Source organism: Toxoplasma gondii, chromosome Ib, assembly GCF_000006565.2.
Source record: "Toxoplasma gondii ME49 chromosome Ib, whole genome shotgun sequence".
NCBI lineage: Eukaryota > Apicomplexa > Conoidasida > Eucoccidiorida > Sarcocystidae > Toxoplasma > Toxoplasma gondii.
In genome coordinates, this window is record NC_031468.1 from 887,681 (window position 1) to 906,555 (window position 18,875).

The 18,875-nt window shown below is 51.7% G+C and overlaps 2 protein-coding genes across 2 annotated transcripts; both read right to left on the bottom strand.

Moving 5' to 3' along the window:
* Positions 1 to 327: 327 nt before the first annotated feature.
* Positions 328 to 3,603, bottom strand: TGME49_208830 (hypothetical protein). Its single transcript, XM_002369612.2, has one exon. The coding sequence runs from the start codon at positions 2,397 to 2,399 to the stop codon at positions 882 to 884; it is 1,518 nt and encodes a 505-aa protein (XP_002369653.1). The 5' UTR covers positions 2,400 to 3,603; the 3' UTR covers positions 328 to 881.
* Positions 3,604 to 3,729: 126 nt separating this feature from the next.
* TGME49_208842 (DEAD/DEAH box helicase domain-containing protein) lies at positions 3,730 to 18,524 on the bottom strand. Its single transcript, XM_018779435.1, has 16 exons — positions 17,681 to 18,524; positions 15,768 to 17,213; positions 14,540 to 14,926; positions 13,115 to 13,865; positions 12,279 to 12,406; positions 11,989 to 12,090; positions 11,010 to 11,070; positions 10,575 to 10,695; positions 9,970 to 10,060; positions 9,610 to 9,674; positions 8,507 to 9,126; positions 7,498 to 7,984; positions 6,871 to 7,029; positions 6,427 to 6,523; positions 6,090 to 6,229; positions 3,730 to 5,615 (listed from the first exon to the last, which is right to left on the bottom strand). Exons 1-16 carry the CDS (start codon positions 17,807 to 17,809, stop codon positions 4,865 to 4,867), a joined length of 5,535 nt encoding a protein of 1,844 aa, XP_018638470.1. The 5' UTR covers positions 17,810 to 18,524; the 3' UTR covers positions 3,730 to 4,864.
* Between the last annotated feature and the right edge of the window lie 351 nt (positions 18,525 to 18,875).

The following is an 18,875-nucleotide window of genomic DNA, read 5'->3' on the forward strand; positions in this document are numbered from 1 at the left end:
AGTAGAAGGCATCCACGTGAGCTCGATATCTGTAGCCGTTTCTCTTGCTTTCATTCAATTGATCTACCGTTCTGCTCATGAGACAGTTCCAATGTCGACGATTCTAGAGCATTCTTCGAAAGCGGACAAAGCAAAGCACAGGCGATCAGCGGAAGACTGAAGCGCTAACTTGTGTCTCGTGCTTGTCTGTCACCTGTCTCCCCACGGTACAGAAGGAATAGGAAGTTAGGTTTGTACCTCCGTTTCTGACACTACAGAAGCTCTATTCACCACGCTTCTCCAGAAGGCCTAATGGACTATGTGCTTCTCAGCAATTAATCGTGTTGCGCGTCGTGTTCTCTGAAACTCACAGAAGCCCCCACCCAAGGATCCGTGCTGACAACCATGGCAGAAAAATACTGGTATAATCTGCATGCTGCCGGTTACATAACCTGAAGCGTCTGGTCATTACAGCCCGCGTAGTAGCGCGATACAGGACACATTTTGAATTAAAGGGAATGCAGTTGCTAGCTTCCCTGGTGAACGTTGTTTAATGACACTGGCCCGCGGCAACGCATGAATTAAAGCCTGCGGCATTCAGACGAAGGGCCTACGCCTGCCCCCTCCCGAAACAAATAAGTCAACTATCTTGCATTCTCGGTCAACCAAAGTTGCAAGAAGAAACAACATGCACCACATCTACTGTCATGTGGCGTGCTACTCACTACCCATTAACGCGGAGTAGTTGTTGGCGGCACTGCCTCACATTTGCAGTGGCCTCGCTTAATCTGCACGAACACGCCGAGACGACATGTCCGCACTGTCGGCTCAGTATGACTCGCCTTCAGTCTGCCAGCACGTGGGTACCGTCCGAGAGAGGCGTGTCACCTCCTTCTGGTTAGTCACATCTGATCATTTTTCCGCTTCGCGCGTGAACAGTCAAAATCATCTTCGTCGTCGGGTTTCCGCTTCCCCCCCGAAGGACCAAGACCTCCCGAAGCACCTGGAACTGAAGTGCTGGGACCCTGTACAGCAGCTGCACCTGAGCTGGTACTACCCTGCATACCATGTGAAATTGAAGTGCTAGAGTCGTCCACAGTCGCTGCTTCGGAAGACGTCTGACGAGCCATCAGTGCTCTGTCCATGCTTTCGACGACTGGCAAGACCTTCTCAAGTTTCTTCATCATGATACTATTTAACAAAACGACCCTCAGGGGGGTGGCATGTACCCTCCCCTTCTCCGTCAGCTCCCGGTTCTTGTTTTTTACTAAATCCAGCGTGTCCTTCAGTGAATGACTATCATCCTTCAGAAAAAGAGGAGCGTTCTGTACGAGACGAGACGGACTTCGCTTTGAACACTTTCTACGTCCGCTGTCCTGCCCTTCGTCGGAAGAGGGCCGTCGCGGATATGACGCGGCGGGGGATGTCTGGTTGACGGAAGCGTTGCCCTCACTGGCTCGTGTTGCTTCGTCTTCCGACGATTTACTAGTGCCGTCAGTACCACTTGCGGGTTCTGTAGTTCGCGTGGTGTGGGAAGCCTGCAGAGCTCTTTGTCGTCCCTGCAACACGATCTGCAAAATTCCTAGAGCCCATTCCTGGGCCATGTCGTTCATGAGGAGCTTTCTGAGCGAGGGGCTCTTTGATGACATTAAGAGTTTTTGTTTCTTGCTCCTCGTCAGATTCACAAATTGAAGTAAGTCAAATTTCCTATCTCGTACGTAAAGAGGGGCAAGCTTTTTACCAATCCCTCCAAAGCCGGTAAGGCCGGGCGAAGCAGTTGTCTCACTCGTTGTTACATAGAGCCAATCCCGTGATGTTCCTTCGAGTGGATCCGAATCCCATGAGCTCTCCAAAGATTTCATTGTTTGTCCCATTGTCCTTGGGCGCATTGCCAGAGACTGCGCCCCATGCGATATTCCTGATCGTTCCCCTGTCGATGAAAGCCTGTTCCCCTGCAAGCCATCTCCATCTGTTTGTGAATATTGAGGCCTGGTTCTACGAAGCTTCAAGGTGCCTTCGACTTCACCTGGCCTCCTCCAAATTGTACCTCGGATCGCCTCCGACGCCACAACACCACTCCGTATTCGCGGAGCGGCAACACGCCCACCTGTTGCACCAAAACCGCCCAGACTGCCAGGAGAAGTCGTCCTGGAACCTTGAGCAGAATCTGAGTCACGATCTGATTTGTTTGTTTTTCGCAAGCGCTTTCTAGGAGGTTCCTCAGCAAGTCGCCGACTGACTAATCCGTCAGGTGGAATCACCCAAGGAGACGTCGTGTACTGAAAATCCTCTTTCCCTTCGTTCCACTCAATCCCGGCGACGAACCGGTGAATACCAGAGACATTTTCTAAAGCTAAAACGAGAGCTCCAACTTCGAAGAGCCTGCAGGCAAGCCGTATCCCTGAGTGGTTTCGATACATGACGGTATCCGCACAAAGTCTACCACGATTCCTGCTGGTGAATTCACACTTGCGAATTCACTCAAAGTATCTGCACAGTGCTGCTGTGCCTCAGTAGGCATCCGATCATCGGTTTAAGCCTCGGCCGACACGGCAGCTCGGAGACTATTCACAGTAGGCCGAGCAGTCGCACACAGGTATAAAGATGGAGGCACCAAAGTGTAAGGAACACGTCTCAGAAAGCTTTGACCGACGCGCTGCGAGCTCCGATTCCTTCTGACACAAAAGCCAGCCGCTAAGACAACACAGAAACACGGATTGGATGTCCTCGCTCAGACAAGCAATGACAATGGATCTGCCGGAAGCCGAACAAACTCCCAGGAAAAGTGAGTTCGTTCGGATGCCCCACGCGTTCCTTTGAATTGCTTTACGGCGCCACGAGAAATAGGCGTGCCAAACAAAGTCGACACAGACCAACAAGCCCGCTGAACGGCGATCCGAGCCCCGGCCTTATTAGTGACGAATAAAACAGCCAACTGGTTCAGAGTGCGAACCCGGCAAACAGATGAATACGCTCCTCTGTCACCGTCCGTCTTGTAACAGAAGAAATGGGAATAAGAATGAAACCTTAAAACTGTGACCACCTTGAAAGGGCCCTGTGGGGCCTGTGAAGAAGCACCTGTTCTGCGGCCGTCGCAAAAAACAACACCACACCGTGTGGGGTTCTTAGCGGGAGCTTATGTAGTTAGTTCCGAAGCACAATCGGCGAACGGCTAACTATCAGTCGACGAAGCGCGCAAGAAGTTGGCTTGGTCCACGAGGATGGAGTCAAGTCATTTGTAAAGCGTGAGCTGCGGCACTGAAAAGCATTTTACACGTTTGTTGTCAGAACGCGGCATTAACGCCGCGCCGGCATACCAGCAGTGTCAGACCTGAAAAGTAGCAGAACGATTGCCAGATAGCCCGTGCAAGGGTTGACCGTTGATTCATGCGTCGCTGTTGATTTGTCTGTCTGGAACAGGAACATATGTGTACTCTAAACATCTGTTTATCGATACGGGTTGTAAAGTGCCATCGTCGGTACCGCAGTCGTGATCCTTTTAGAGACGCCCAGGTTCCCACCACTTGACACCGAAAGGCCAAGCCACAAGGTTGGTTCCATTAAATCACCTGTACAAGCATAAATAGTTCAGATGAGTTCCGTATTCTGAATGCAATGAACGGCAAGCAACGTACACTTCCGATGTGAACCGCCTGACTTACTGATACTAAGTTAACATGCGGATGCTATCCCCCCTCGACGTCTGCGAGTGGGGATGAAAGTATCCAGTTCGCCGCGTAACAAAAAGCACATTGAGGTTTGCTGGTTACACGGACAGGCGGTGCACATGTTTAGACCGTAGATTTATCGAATTGCGTTATCCGGGATAATCGCCAGTCACAATTTCCCCTCATCAAAAGCTGACAAGAGCTTGTCGATGTCGATCCTCATATTCAAAGATAATTCTATTTTAAAAAGTTTTAGATAAATGGCATGTGAAGAGTGGTCGGCAGGTGCCTGGTAGGTGCGTACCCAGAAGAGTTCGCTAGTGGTGTTTTAATCGCTGAAAATAACCATCAGCAGCCTACCCACCCACCAAATGTGTACGATCGTTATTCATCTAGTTACATTAACCCAAAGCTGACAGAGTCACGTAACCCAGCAGCCCGAACAGGAGCCCCGTCCATAACGAAGGGCTCTGGAATGATGTAAAACTTGCCAAAATTTGCATTCAGTCCACTTAGAACCAGGCATTCGGCATGATTCTTGCTTCCATTTTTGCGCATGAAAGCATAAACGACACAATGCGAATGCAGCAACTAGCATCAAAGTATAGCTACTTGCGCGTTGGTGTGCATGGCTGTGCTCCTTGTACGACGTTCGGAGAGGTCCCATATGTATATAGTGACCTCCCTATACATACGTATTCATTATGGTTACGTTGTTTATTGCTCCGACGTACGGCACCGCATTGGCTCGGTGGCGAGTACATAATAGGACCGGTGTCGACTTCCTTCTAACCTCCTCTGTGGCAGCGTGTGCTGCGACAACCAGACATGTATACCCAGCCGTTGTCGAAGGTGAATGATGCATATAAGTCTAGTCTCTGCATACGAGAGAAACAATAATTACGGGGGGAACCGCAAATGTGGACACAAGTAGAGGACTCTCAGGCACAAACATCATGTGCTGGGTAGGTAGGTTGATAAGCATACCGATAGATAGGTAGCTAAGGAAGTTGTTGACTCTCTACAGCCTGATATGTAGATAGAGCAGCACGTTATTATAGAACGTGCATTCTATTTTGCAGCTATGTTGAGGAGATGCAAATTATCAAATCAACATTTCCGATACTCTGATGATTCGTCCCACATGCAACAGTGGTCAGGACGAATGCCCAGTTCTATGCGCAGACTCCCTGTCTACTCGCTCACGTTTCAAAATGCTAAACTCTAAACAACCAGTCTATCTTCTTGGGTGGAATGAGCAGTCGCACTTCCTCCACCAGCTGTCGAGCCTCTCTTATAATTTCCTCCGCCGAAAAAGACTTCTCCTGTCCAATCGTCGATTCTTTCCGGACACGAACTTCAGGGAAGTTACCTCCAGCGTCCTTGCCTGCGCCGTTTTGATTAAACGTGTGTCCCCATTCTTGATCTTCACTGGCATCAGGATAACCGTTTCTCAATGAAACGCCTCCTTCCCAGTTTTTGTGGGATGCCGTACTGTGCTCGGAGAAGGAACTGTCTGATGCATTCCCCTTATCGTTCTCGCAGTTCGCCGGTGTGCATGCAGGTAGGTGGTCGTTTTTGTTCGCATCCTTCACGCACGGATCAGATATGCAGTTAGGATTACTGAAAGCGTCCATATCGTCCGATTCACGGGGTTCAACGCCCACCTGCGCAGCAGCCGTATCTTCATGTCTTCCATGTTCATCGCGGAAACGGCTGACGCTGCTGCTGTTCTCGTCCACCCTTTGAGCCTCGAGAGATTTCGGTGTGTCATACATTGTCCGGATATGGTTCCGCTGGCCGCCCCTTTCGCCTGCAGAAAAGAGGTGCTCGCTCTCAGCAACCAGCCCCACCTCATATCTTGAATTGGCCTCGTCACCGTCTAGGAGCTCAACAATATGATCTGAATCTTCAGTGGCTGCTTCTAGGAGTCTTGTTTGCTCGCTCCGCTTCAAGCCGTGGATCATCCTATCACAGGGGACACGAAGACAGGCGCACTCGGCAACCTACCTGTCCATCGAGTAAGACAGTGGGAAGGGGCGCGGGATTATACACACCCAGCGGATGCACAGACGAAACCAAGCCGCGAACCGTCAGGCTGTTTTCCAAAACGAGGAGAAACAATACACCACGGAGTCGCAATGTATGCCTGGGAGGCACGATTTCCCATGCGGCCAGTGGAAACCAAAAGGGTTGCGATCGGACGCCCGGTGCATGATTTGCTTGCTCTTATACTTATCTGCGGTGAGAAGCCACCGGGACGAGTAAGTACATCGTAACTGAAACGTGTTTGTTGATGGATGCGTACATCGTTGAGTGAATGCATCTCTGCGTGCCTGAACTACTAATACCACGTCGCCTGTGTGCTCACAGGTAACCGAAGAAGACCAGGTGAAGTCCTCTAAGGTGCACGATAAAAACTGCTATTCACTGCGAGATTACCACAGGTCGCTTTGTCCGTGCTGCTGCCGACCGAACAGCGTCCCTCCGCCTCTCAACCGAGCATCTGTTTCGGCAAGCTGAAAGCCATCCGTCGTCGCCGCGATGGCTGCGAATCGGTGCATTGCCTTCTCGTCGAGATTCTGAAAACGCGGCAGAAGAGACCCGAGATAGCTCCTTTTGTTCTACCGTTTCGAACAGTTACGTTGTTTCTCCATTGGCGGAAAAACAGAACCAGGCTAGAATGGCCTCTCTTCAGGTGCCTGTCAACACTCCCACGCTCAGGAAAAAACGAACCGGTAGAATGCGACCGCACACAAGGTTTGTTCGTACGTCGTACCTTTTTTAAAGGGTCTAAGATGATGAAACAGAAAGACGGATGTCGGGCATCCCGTCCAACTCGCCCACGGAGTTGATGGAGCTGAGTCAATCCAAACCTGGGAATTGATTGGAAAAGCATCAGCCCGCAGCACAGAAATCACCATCATCCTCCCCATCACGGAGACGTTGAAAAGACTACGCTGCTGAATAGAGAAACGAATGTCGCTCCGTGGGCCTCAGAGAAAGGCCCACAGGCACGCCACCCAAATGCTGAAACGCTGCGCGTAGCAGCCGAGTTTCAGTAAACTGCTCGGAAGCAGCCCGCTTCGTATCCACGAGGAAAAGAGCTGAAGGTGACTGCAACTTCCTCCACCCTCTCTTCCGTGTGCCTGCTCGCCCTCTTCCTTGCCGCTGTTTCTCCCCTTCGCTGTCAGCGTCTTTGTCTCAACTCTCTCCATCTCACCTCTCAGCGCTGTCTATGACGATAACGGAAGCGTTGGGAACATCAATTCCGACCTCGACAACAGTGGTTGCGACAAGAAGATCTACAGTTCCTCCTCGCAACTCGGAAAGAACTTCATTTTTCTCTTCGGCTTTCATCCTCCCGTGAAGAAGACGGATCCTGAAACGAGGGGACAGCCCACACTCCGGCGCATGCAGATGTGGTGGACAGTCCTAGAAATGCAGACATGACGCGTCTTTCTTACATCCGCCTGAACGTCAAGACCCTGAACGGGGTCTAAACACTACGTGATTCTGTATATGCGCGTTTTGTACACGCGGTTCTTGTACTCGAAAAATAGCTCTCCATCGGAGTTGGTGCAACCCCTGTAGACGCATGCGTGTCCGCTGAAGTGTAAACACAAGCACTACAGTGTACACCCCAAAGTCACACACGCAGGCACGAGACGTCTCTACGCCGTGGCTGGAGGCCACAACGGGCTCTGACACTCGATTTATCGATCAGAAATCCAAATGTGCAAAGGCGTCGCGCCGTCGACGACAGAACACGATACTTTAGCACATGAAGGGGTGCATCACCTGAAACACCAAGTAAAACTGTTGTGCTCGCCAAAAAGCAGGAACTCACCGTATTTCTGGAAGCAGCTTCCGGAGCTCCTCAAACCGCTGGACGGCTGCACTTTCCTTACTATCATTTTGTCCCTGTGTCGCCTCGAGCTTGTTCCAGATCTCTCCGCCTTTGTCTTTCGTATCTTCTTCCTCTGGTCCTCCTTTCTCACTTTTCGCTCCTTCCTCGTTTCTTGTGTCCATCTGCACCTCATTTCCCGCTGGCTGCCTGTCTCCTGTCTCCACCGAGCCGAGACGTCCCGATATCCCTTTCTTCCGTCGGCTGGACTTTCCTCTTCGCCTACTCGCGTCCCTGACGCCGTCAACAAGCGGACAGACCCAAAAAACTTGCCGCTTCTTCGAAATTTCTTTCTTAATGATCTTCATCATCTCTGCCATTTCCCCTTGGCTCCCCTTGTCGATCAGGTATGTCGCCACCCCTCGCTGTCTCGGCTCCACGCCGCTGCCCTTCGGTCTGCCTTGCTCGCCCACTCCTCGCCAGGGTTTGCCTGTAAGCCGCGCACAGAAAAAGCCAAGTAAGTACGACTTCGAAACACAGGGATCTGTGTCGCGGCGGCAAACCGCATCTACATTGTACAGAAAGCCAGAGAGGAGAGTAAATATTGAAGCAGGTTCCTCTGCTGGCCTAGGCAGCTTTCGTGCGAATCAACAAGCCACACAGGTGAGCATGGTGCGTACTTATCGACGGTAACTGGAGGTTTCAGTCAAAACGTCAGGCCGATGCGGCTACGCCACTTCGTAGTACACTGCAGAGTTAGTCCTTGATGCCCCTTACACTCTCCGGAGAGAAACATCTTGTAGACCCTCCGGAACAGACTTTCCCCTCACTTAGCCTCTCAACTCTTTTTTTTTGAGCTCTCAGCACGAATCAGGGAGGGTGCTTTTCTCGATTCGAATCAGAGTCTCCGTTTCTGCTTTTCTCGCCTTTCGTTTCAATGAAGGTTCCCTGGATCGCCTTCGTTCGCCCTGCGGCCTGCATCGACTCCGCCGTCGACGTGTGGTCCGCTCACCTCTGAAAGCGGCAGTGGCCCTTTCATCGGTGCCTTCCTGTTCTCCTGCCCACCTGCCCATGCCTCGCGAATGTCGGATTTCCGAAGCGAGAATTTTGGACAGTTTGAGGTCCCCGTATTTCAAAAGGACTTGTGTTCGCGGGATCGGAGTGGCAGTCATGAGGAGAACGTCGGCCATCCGTCCCCCTTCTTCGCCTCCTGGGAAGTCGATACCCTGGTGCTGTCGTTCTCCACCCTTGTCGAGCTCGACCGTCTTCTCATGGCTGCCTGTTCCGCGTCCGTGAACAGCGGTCCACACCGCGTCTGGCGTTCGCTGATATCGTTTTGATGTTCCTTTCCTCATGTGCTCTTGTACCGTAGAGTCGTTCTCTCGTCCCTGCGTTGTTTCTTCTTCGGGGTGTCCGTTACTTATTGATTCACCATCTGTTTCTTTATGACGGTATCGCTTCCCCTTTTCTCTCCCTGCATCCGTGGCAACAGCAGCCTCTGCTTGCTCGGGCTCGCAAAACTTCGAGGACGACCCGCCGATGATCTCCTCGTGTCTGTGCCTCTTGAGAAGGAGCTTCCATCGCTGATTGACGCCGAACTTGTGCTGCTCGTCGATAACAACGAGGCCGAGGCTAAGGAATGAAGCAAGGAGAGCTCAGTGCACCAAAACAGCACGTGAAATCATGTCGCCGAAAATAACGGCGAACCATATCAGATTTACTGCAGAGAGTAGGAAAGAAAAACTTGGAAAGAAGGTAAGATTCCTGTGTAGCATGCAGGCGACGGGGGGGGGGGTGAATGTGAAGGAACAGACGCGCGTCTACAGACAACGGGAGAACGCGATGGAAGGGAGAAGACGCGAGAGCACACAAAAGCCCCAATGGGGCGAAGATAAATACCCAAAGACGTCCAGAGAGGGCAGGGAAGCCACGACTGACGAAGGACCGTGCGGGATCTGACACCCATATGCACGGAGCCAGACGCGACAGACGAGAGCCGGTAAAGGAAAGAAACAAGCCGACAAAGGCACCTATTGAGAGGCAAACATACGGCGAGAATGGCTGCAGGTGAAACGAAAACATGCCGCGGAGAGCACTCTCAAAGACAGCACCTACCGAGGGAACAGAACATAGTCCTGAAGAAGGGCGTGTGTGCCGACCGTGATCTCCGCGTTTCCCGTCTGGTGAGAGAAAAACAACAGGCGAAGCAACAAGCCGTCTCGCGTGACCACCGACAACGTTTTCACTCGCCATGGTGCTACGCATATCTCCTGCGTCTGATGCTCCAGAAAATCTGATGTATCTTCTTCAAAAAGCAGGGCGAACGCTGGTCATCTATTGCCAGGCCTTAGTTTCGCCTTTACGAACCGCTTCGTTCCAAGGTGGACTACCAATTAAACAGTAGGGTCCCCTTCGAGTGTGGATGCCTGAAACTTTTACCGAAGTTCCCTGTTTTGGTCTGAGACCAGCACTTACGTTGATGAGGCGAATCGTAGCGTCCTTGTCGGGGATGTCACTCACCAGCAGGTGCACGTGAAAGCCGAGAGGCCCGAGAAATTTCTGGAGACTGGATACATCGCGAGCGCAAGCGAACAAGAGAACTATTAGATGGTAGATATGGAACAACACTGTCGCCACGCATTCTTAGAGTCACGCATTACGTCTGACGAACTTTCGTTGCACCGACAATAGCACTTGGAGCCTGTACACCGTCACGATGGAGGTGAAGAGATTACATGGACAAGGCGAGAGAGAAGAAGAATCCCAGATCGTGGATACAGAAACGCTACAGAAGAAGCGCGGTACCGCGAGAAAAGAGTGGAAGAGACAGCAACACGAAAGAAATGGAAAGGAGAGAGAAGAGAGGCAGCATGTGAGAGAGACGATGCGAAATTGGTGAACATGCGGGGTCAACGGAAAGATCTAGGAAAGCGAAATCTGGGCCAACTGTCCCTTACGCTTTTTGTGTCGACGCGGAGACCCCAGTTTCCGTCAGAGGAACGTGAGACAGTGTTTTAACGACACCCGCCACGGCGTTGAAGCCCTTTATTTTCGGAAAGTCAGCGCTCCCCAGGCCTTACTTGATCTGGTGTTGGCGAGCTAGGGCAGCAGTCGGGGCAAGGAGGGCCGCTTGGTGCCCCGCGCTCGCCGAGAGGAGAAGCGCCACTGCAGCCACAGCCGTTTTCCCGCTCCCCACATCTCCTGACACGACGTACACGAAGACGGATAGTCGAGGCGAAACGTCTGCTACCATCTATATTCCTGACGGGCCTTCTATTCATTTGAGGGCGACAAACTGGAGAGAAAAGGAGAGTACGAGAAACGGAGACTGTGCCTACGTCCCCGAGACGTGGTCTCCGAGGCATCGTTGTCTTTCACGGCTTCTCCATGCAGCGTGTTCGAGTGCTCATTGCTCCGCAAGCCCCGCAAGACACCCGTAAGCCCCGCTATAGTCTGTCTGCTTCCAAAGACCTGTTTTGGGTTTCCCTTGCTTTCCCTTTCCATCTGCCTCTCACCCTGGAGAAGACGCCGCATGGGTCGGGGGCTTTCCATGTCAGCCCGGATCTCCTCGATCGCCTGGGAAGAAAACAAGCAAGACGACAGGGGCAAAATGCCACGTGAGTCGTCGCACATTTCCCTTGCAGAACACTTCTATTCTAGGGAGGAAGAAAAAACCGAAACTGCTCCGAAAACCTGCCTGCGCTCAACTGTTCCTCCGCTGTATGCCTCTCCTCTACGTCTGCGGTACGGCTACACACGGAACTTAATAAGCGAGATCACCGACAGTGAAAAGAACCGAGGCACCTGAAATGTGGAACACTAAAACTCTCGCTTCCCTAGCTATTTCGATGCCCACACGAGAGGCTTCAAAAATGTCACAACGTGCCTAAATTCGCTGTCCGCTGACGAGTTTTTCATGCTCTCCTGATCGGTTCTTTGTGACCTCCCAAACGAATTGCGTCATGTAGCACGCGAAGCGTCGACGTCGCGCCGAGACTCGCCCCTCGCCCCCTGCTGAATTGTTCTATCTGCTGTGCTGCTGCCCTCGCACTACCAGGTCTTGCACACGACAAAAGGTGGTCAAAGCCCATGTTTCACATGCGCCGTTTGTGCAATTCTCGGCGCTCGTTAAATCTCCCCTGCTCCTTGTTCTTGTGGCCTGTCCCACTGAAACAGGAGACGATCTGAAGTTCTTTCTCGGCATTTGAAATCCGTGAAACACAATCTCTGCAGCCTGTGACTCCTGAGCATCCTTTCACGCTGGTAATTGTGCTGGTTTTTCGACGGCGACGTCAGAATTGGCCTCGGGACAAAGCGTGGGAAGCCATAGACTCCAAAACAGTCCAAACTCATTTGTCTATTACGAACAAAGTCGATAATGAGGACGTAGAGGTATCTTCGACCCTCGAATGTGCTCTCATGGGCATTTAGAACCAGCCGAACAACTGTCTCTGAATCTGGTTTTCTTTCTTGCCGTCTAGACGGCCGCCGTACCTGCAGTTGCGAGGGCGTGAGCGAAAAATTGAGAGAGGCGTAGAAGGCTTGTAGGATCTCTTCTCCCGTTCGACTGGCGTAGCCGCGGAACTGTGATTCGACCTGCAGTTAGATGCCTCAAAAAACACAGGGAGAAAACAACAACTTTAACGCGTTGCAGATCTTTCAAGCGTGATAGATGATTCATGAACGAGGGGCACATTCCACCCAGGTCTAGTGTTAGCATGATAGAGAAGAGGCAAAAAACACGATCAGTAACAACAACCACTGGACTGCCTTTCAAAGATTACCTCGCGCGTGCGCAGCTTCTTCGCCAACTGGAGCCACAGCATCGTGGAGTAGAAAAGGTCTCGTCTCGCCTTTCGCACATCTTCCAACGTCTGCGGATGGTGAAGCGCTCGCAGCGTCGTGTCCAATCCTGCGACCATTAATGCAGTGAAGTTTGCAGACGACGTTGAATCTACCGACTCAGTCAACGAGAGATGAAGAGAAATGACATATAGAGCGCACGGTTGCTGCCACATGGCTAAACAGCGAGTTAGCGGGCATGAAAAAACAGCAAGAGAATGGTTGCACTGGCCCGAGGCGCCGCAAGGGTCAGGAAGAGAGAAAGGCACAATCACAAAGTTGCAGAACCTAGGTGACTAGCAGAGGAAAGAACATGAGTAACAGATGCAAGACAAAAGCTGCAGTGCTCTCCAGAGTACAAAATGACAAGCAAACAAGGAGGCTGCAACCATACAGAAGCCAAACAGACTTCGGAACGTGCGAGGCGCGATCTCACTAGCAGACGTAAGAAAAAAGCGTCCCTTGTATGTGGTACCTCTGCTGTTCATACTGCTAGATATCGAGCGAGACAAAACGGGTAACTGTTTCGGTCTATGCGCCATGACAAATCCACGAAGCAACCTGTAACTTGGGTCGCCACGTATTTTGTTGGCGGCCTCCTGGTTCTGGAAAGAGCTTGTGGGTCTCTTGTGAGCACTGACGGTCCTTTCTCCTTGAACTTATCGACGGAGGCTCACCAGCCGATCAGCTTGCCTCCTCTCCTCCGGTTGCTCTACCCCTGCCCCTTCCCGCGCCTTCTTGCGCAGTATCCAAAACCCAAACCCCTCTGGAATCTTACTCTCAATGCCTCGCTTTTTCCTCAGGAATTCCGGCACGACTTCCGCGAAGCTGTTTTCGCGGAGAAGCGTCTCGATGCCTGCCCGAAGAATCTTGGCGGGGACGCCAGAAATCGACGGATAGATGGGCATGAGCTTGTGGACGTGGACATGCTCAGAATTGGTCTGTGTCCTTATATCGGGACCCGCAGGAAGTGCAGTCTTGTCCTGGGAGGTGAAGCCCGCTCCTGCACGCGTCGCGCATGCATCGTTTCGCGGTCCTTCTCGTATCTCTACTGACGCTTCCTCTGGCGGTGGGAACCGAACCATCTCTGGTGCACCGGGTGTTCCACAAGGCGAGCGGAATGCGTGGAGAGAGAGGGAAGGTTGTTCGTCCTTGGTGTCCGAAAAACAGGATGGAAGAGAGGGTAGGTAGTTTTCAGGGGAAGAAGGAGGGGAGGACGACGGCGAGGCAGCAGAAGAGAAAGAAGCAACAGCGGAGGGCACAGACTGTTGGTCAGGCCATGCAATTCGTGTACAAGACTGAAACGCAGATGCGGCCTCGTGTTTATTCGGAACGGTTCCACTCCTTTGGTGTACACCTTCCTTGCCACGCTGACTTCCGTTTTCCTCGTCTCCTAAGACGCACGGAGCGCTGGAAACGTCAGGCAAAAACTCTTTGACTGCGTGGAAGAAGAATGTCTCCTCTGATGGAGCAAGAAAATGAACTGTCGGATTTTTCATTTGGAGTCGTCCCGTCTTCGTCCGAACGGCCTGTGCAGAACCAAATAAGAGGCACCATGGAGAGGTAAAAGGAGGACGACTCACAGAACAAGCAGCCGGTCGATGCTTAAAAGGGAAATAGAACTGTGAAAACACGGAGGTGCCATCTTCGGCGCAGCTGGATAAAAGCATACTGAAACAACCACTTGCCGCGGTAAAGAAAAGTAACAAACAGGCTGCAAAAACGTCCACGAGTCCCCTCCCCGCTGTTTTCTCGATACACATGCACATGCTTACAAGGGAAGAATCAACATTCACAAATGTATGTACGTAGGTATGTTTGCATGTGCACATGTATGCAATTACGTATGAATGCATGCAGTATGTGTATTGATATGCACATATAAGCATATATATATATATATATATTGTACACGGACAGTTGGCACCGAGGAGCAAGAAAACACTAGAACATCGACGACAGTCGGACGCAAAGCGAATGCCATTTTAGCGCATCCGGAAGCGACTCCTCTTGAGATTTTCGTCTGTTAAGACAACCCACGACCCTATGAGGAAGACAAGCAGAACGAGGCCTACATCGAATCCGAGTCAGCCACGAAAAGAACCAGGGTGGGACCTGATTGTGTAAGAAACATCGAAAATCAAAATCAACGGAAAAAGGGCTCCACATATCTCCGAACGCGCGTCTCTTTCTCAGTCGGTACCTTTCCCACAAGGCAGACAACGTGCCGCTTTTTCAGCTTAACAAGCTGGAAGAACTTGTCGAACCAAGTGACATATATTCGGCCTTCCTCGTCTTGTCTTCTCCGCTTCCCGCCAGTGCTTCTCTCCTGCAGTCTGTCATTTGCTGTTCGCCTGTCTGACTTGGCTGTTCCAGTGTCTCCCGTCCCTCCTGAGACCGACTGGCCGGCCGAGTTTCGGGCTTCTTGTGTGGTTTTTTCCCCCTTGTTTCGTCGTCCTGCAGGAACACCTTCCCCCTCGTCTTCTTTCTGAGCTCGCAAGGAGGGCGAGAAAAAAACGTCCCGAGCGACTGCGGTGGAAATCATCAATGGCTTTCCTCGCTTAACAGTTCGCAGTTTGCAGTGGCTAATCTACAAAAACAAAGGAAGGGAAGATGAAGGACACAGCGACACTGGTAACACATTGGCGCTCTCTGCCTCACATGGGAGTCGACGCACTGAATGCTTTAAGTACGCATTTCAGTCTTCTACGATTTACAGTCGTCTTTGCGCGCATTTGCGCCGATATATAAAATACCTCAGACCTCAGCTCCCAGCACATCCTTCAGCATGAGATTCAAGCAGCTAAACTGTCTCGGCTCTGAAACCCTACAGCTGTTTACAGCCCCGCTCACGTTAGGTTTCGAACACCCTCAGAGCACCACCGTTGACAACGGGAAAATCGGAAAAGGCACTCTCAAAAATCCTGAGGGCACTTAGACCCGTCTCCCCCTTGCCTTGTCTTCCCTGGATGAATTCTCCAACTTTTCGAACGCTACAACAAACGCGACTTGAAACTGTGTCATGCCCTTCTAGAACTGTTCTCTCTGTTCATCGCCGACTCCAATATTCCAGTCCAGCGATCTGGCTGAAATCCAGTGAGTGTACAGCCCAACCATTCCGCCATTTCGCTTATCTTCACCACTAGTCTGCAGTCATCTGCCGTCACATTTTTCCTTCTTGCTCGCCACACTCCTCCCTCTTTATCCGTCCGTCCGTAACTTTAGCCTCTCTTTCCCCAATTCCCCTTCTTTCCTCTCGCACGGTAACTTCTTCGGGTGCTCAAAAGTTCCCTTCCTCCCTTTGCTCAGCAGCTCTCTGTTTCCACCCTGCATTGCGCAATTTACTTCGACTTTGTTTCTCTCTCCGGCTCCTCCGATCTCTGGTTTTTTGCCCTTCTTCTGTTTCATCTCATCGTGTCTCTTCCACCTACTTTCTCGACGCATCCAATGAGCGCTACGTCCCTCACAGAAAGTGCCTCTTCTTCGCGTGTCTCTTCGCCGTCTGCTCCCTCGTTTCTCTTCCTTCGTCTTCCCCTTCTCCCTGGGCCGGAGCAAGTTTCTGCATCCTCTTCTTGGAGTGCGAGATACCTCGATAGCGACTTCTCTAGCTTCTGTCGAAGTTCTCTCTGCTGTTCCTCCAGCGACCTTGTTGATGTTGCCGTTTTCTCCTTTTCGCTCTCCGTCACATTAACGTCGGGCTCCTTTCCTGCGGATGTTCCCCTGCCCGCCTTCTGACCTCCGGTTTCTTTCCTGTCTTCCCGCGTGCTATCCCATCCAGGAAACGAAGGAGACGGTTTACTCACAGCTGGAGCCTCACGCGGTGCCACAGCGCCCTGGCCGCGATTAAAACAGCGCGGAGGAAGCAGAGGTTGAGCTGCCTCTCGACTAATTACCTGATTCAGATAAGCGTCTCCACCGGCGTCCTGCGAAGAAGCCGTTCTGGGGACGTCTCCGTCGAAGGAGAGACCGAGACGCGAGAGTGCATCGACGTCTGGTGTTTCATGCAACCGCTCCCCTGACTGTAGTGTCCAGCCTGACAAATTGGCTTCTGACTTGTCATCTTCTACTTCACCGGTGTTGCTGGAATCGGAGCGATAATATGCAGCACGCACCACATTGGGTGGGAGCCCCACCTGTTGCTCCTTTCGTGTTGCGTTTGCCAACGGTTTGTCCTCTTCACTAGCTCTGTCATTTCGCCCCTCGGCTAGAACCTTTCCAGAATCTGCTACGGTTGTTCCAAACTCACCCTTCTGTTCAGAGAACTTCTCCGAGTCATGAGGAACGGCGGTCCGCGTTTGAAGCTCGACGTACTGGAGCGGGAGGAAGAGAAGAAGGTCGAAACAGGAACGCAAGTTCGCCAAGTCCTCCAGGGTCTTTAAACGAATTTTCGAGATTCCCCTAAGGCTAGATAGAGATGTAGAAGCTAGTGACGACAGGCGGGTTTGTAGTCGTGAAGAGGGCATAGGGGAAGAGACCGGGAAGCCCGAGAGGGCGGCTAGAAATTCTGCCGGGCTCTCATCATGCTCTTTCCATTTTCTGCGTCGCTTTTGTGAGGCCACATTGCGGACTCCCTTCCACTTTGAATGATGTGAAACCGCGACAGGACCTGTTCGCGTTTCTCGCTTCTGGCTCTCGCCCTCGCAGTCTTCCGCGCTGGACAGTGCCTCCGGGGGTACAGCGGACTGTCGTCCGCCTAACGCTCTTTCCAACGCAGAAAGGCATGAAAGTGGAGAGGGATTATATGACCATGGGAGGAGAGAGGACGAAAAAGCTGGAGAGACAGGAGTGACACATAAAGGAGAAGCTGAACGGCAAGCAGAGGCAAGACCTAGATTCGGGGCAACACCCGCAGGGCTAAGACCAGACGAATCTGACACCTGTGGCCAGGGTAAAGAGCATCCTTTGCCGTGACAAAAAACTGCCTTAGGAGTGTTCAGTAGTAATAGAGAGTCAGCAATTCCTGGTAACGCCGAACGACGCAGGGACAGGGAGTGGAAGGAAGAGAGAGAACGAGTGAGCTGAACAACCGGGAAACGCTTAGGTCTTTTCGGCAAGAAGTTTGAGGAAGTGAGAGATAGAAGTGTGCTATGGATGAAAAGCTCAACTGAATTGTGTATCCCCGTAGAACAGTGGGCAGGCATGCGTGAATATCTCTTCTGACACGCAACAGCTACAGGTGAAGCGACTGAACACAGTGAAGAAGAGGGAGGAAGACAAGGGGAGCTATGTATGTGTCGCAGATTGGAGGACTGTAGAAAAGATGTCCATGATATGATAGAAAAGATGGAAAAGCTGAGAGCAGTCTCTAACTGTCCTACAGCTGACGCAGACCCTCCAGGCTCACACCCAGCGTCGACCTGGGACAGCGGTGTGTCCGGAGTCGGAGGCCGCCGTGGAAAAGGGAAAAACGGCTTTGATCCAAAAGCTTGTTTTTGTTCAGAAGAGGAATCACGTAGACGGTGGAGCGGAACATTTCGCTCGATTGCTGTGAAGGACCTGGTCAAGGTCCGCGGACACGGTCGAGAAGCGGCAGGGTTGCTGCAGGGCCAGAAGACAGAGAGAAAATGAGAGTCGACAAGGAGAGGAAAAACAATGAAGAAGACAGCTCCGACGGTCGGCAAGCACCGAGCGAAAGAACGACCCATTAAACGCCAAATAGAGATAGCCCAGAGGGAAAAACTGTCAGCCATCAGGGCAACAACATATTTGGTAGCCATATACGCGTGTGCGGCTTGTGCATCGCATGTGGCAGCAGTGGTCACCGATGCCTAAACGGCGGAGGTGAAACAGACGAATAGTGGAAGAACCTGGCCTTTTAGAAGCAATATGAATCAAGAAAGCATAAATCTTATCATAAAAAAGATGCGTCGTCTTATTGCCAATGGATCTCGCTTGGTGGAGACCAGGAGACACCAGAGACACACAAACGGTGTTTGCTAGAAAACCCCACTCTCGGTGGGCACCTGTCGGCGCTGAAGAAATGTGCAGGTGAACCGACTTCAAAAGAGATGTGCACGGGAACCTCACTATAGTGAAGGATACGAAACAGGAATATCTATGTCTTTGGAAGTAGACGCACCTGTCACCGCAAGGATGACAGGACACCAGTGAATGGGGGGACGAGAGCTGGAGACACAGCCCGCTGGACATAGGTCCAGCTACTAGGTGGATTGTTTGTCAGAAATGTTCGTTCACTTACACCACAAGCTTCAGTTACTTCTCCCTTTCCTGATCTAGACATCGGGAAACAAAGAAACGCAGTCGGCCCTGCGCATAGTCCACCTGTGAAATCGTGCGACGCGGTGGGAGGCTCGCAGGGCCTGGTAGCGGCCCGGGCGAGCATGAAGCTGCAAACAGAGGCTGACTCAAAGAATCTCAGAGCATGCTTGCGGGTTCTTTCATTCTGGACACTGTAGGCACACTTCTTCAACTGACAATCTTGATGGAGATTAAAATATGGCGCCGCCAAAGTAGACTTTTCCACTTTCAATGCTTAGCCATCCTGCTTGATCTGTCATGCCCAGAGTCGCTGAGGCCGA

What these genes read in the sequence shown, in the direction of transcription:
- TGME49_208830 (XM_002369612.2), bottom strand. Translation starts at nt 2,399, where the DNA reads ATGTATCGAAACCACTCAGGGATACGGCTTGCCTGCAGGCTCTTCGAA.
- TGME49_208842 (XM_018779435.1), bottom strand. Translation starts at nt 17,809, where the DNA reads ATGTTCCGCTCCACCGTCTACGTGATTCCTCTTCTGAACAAAAACAAG. An exon ending in TCTTAGACCCTTTAAAAAAG is followed by an intron (nt 6,230 to 6,426) that starts GTACGACGTACG and finishes CCGCGTTTTCAG; the next exon opens with AATCTCGACGAGAAGGCAAT. An exon ending in CACGGACAAAGCGACCTGTG is followed by an intron (nt 5,616 to 6,089) that starts GTAATCTCGCAG and finishes CCCCTGTGATAG; the next exon opens with GATGATCCACGGCTTGAAGC.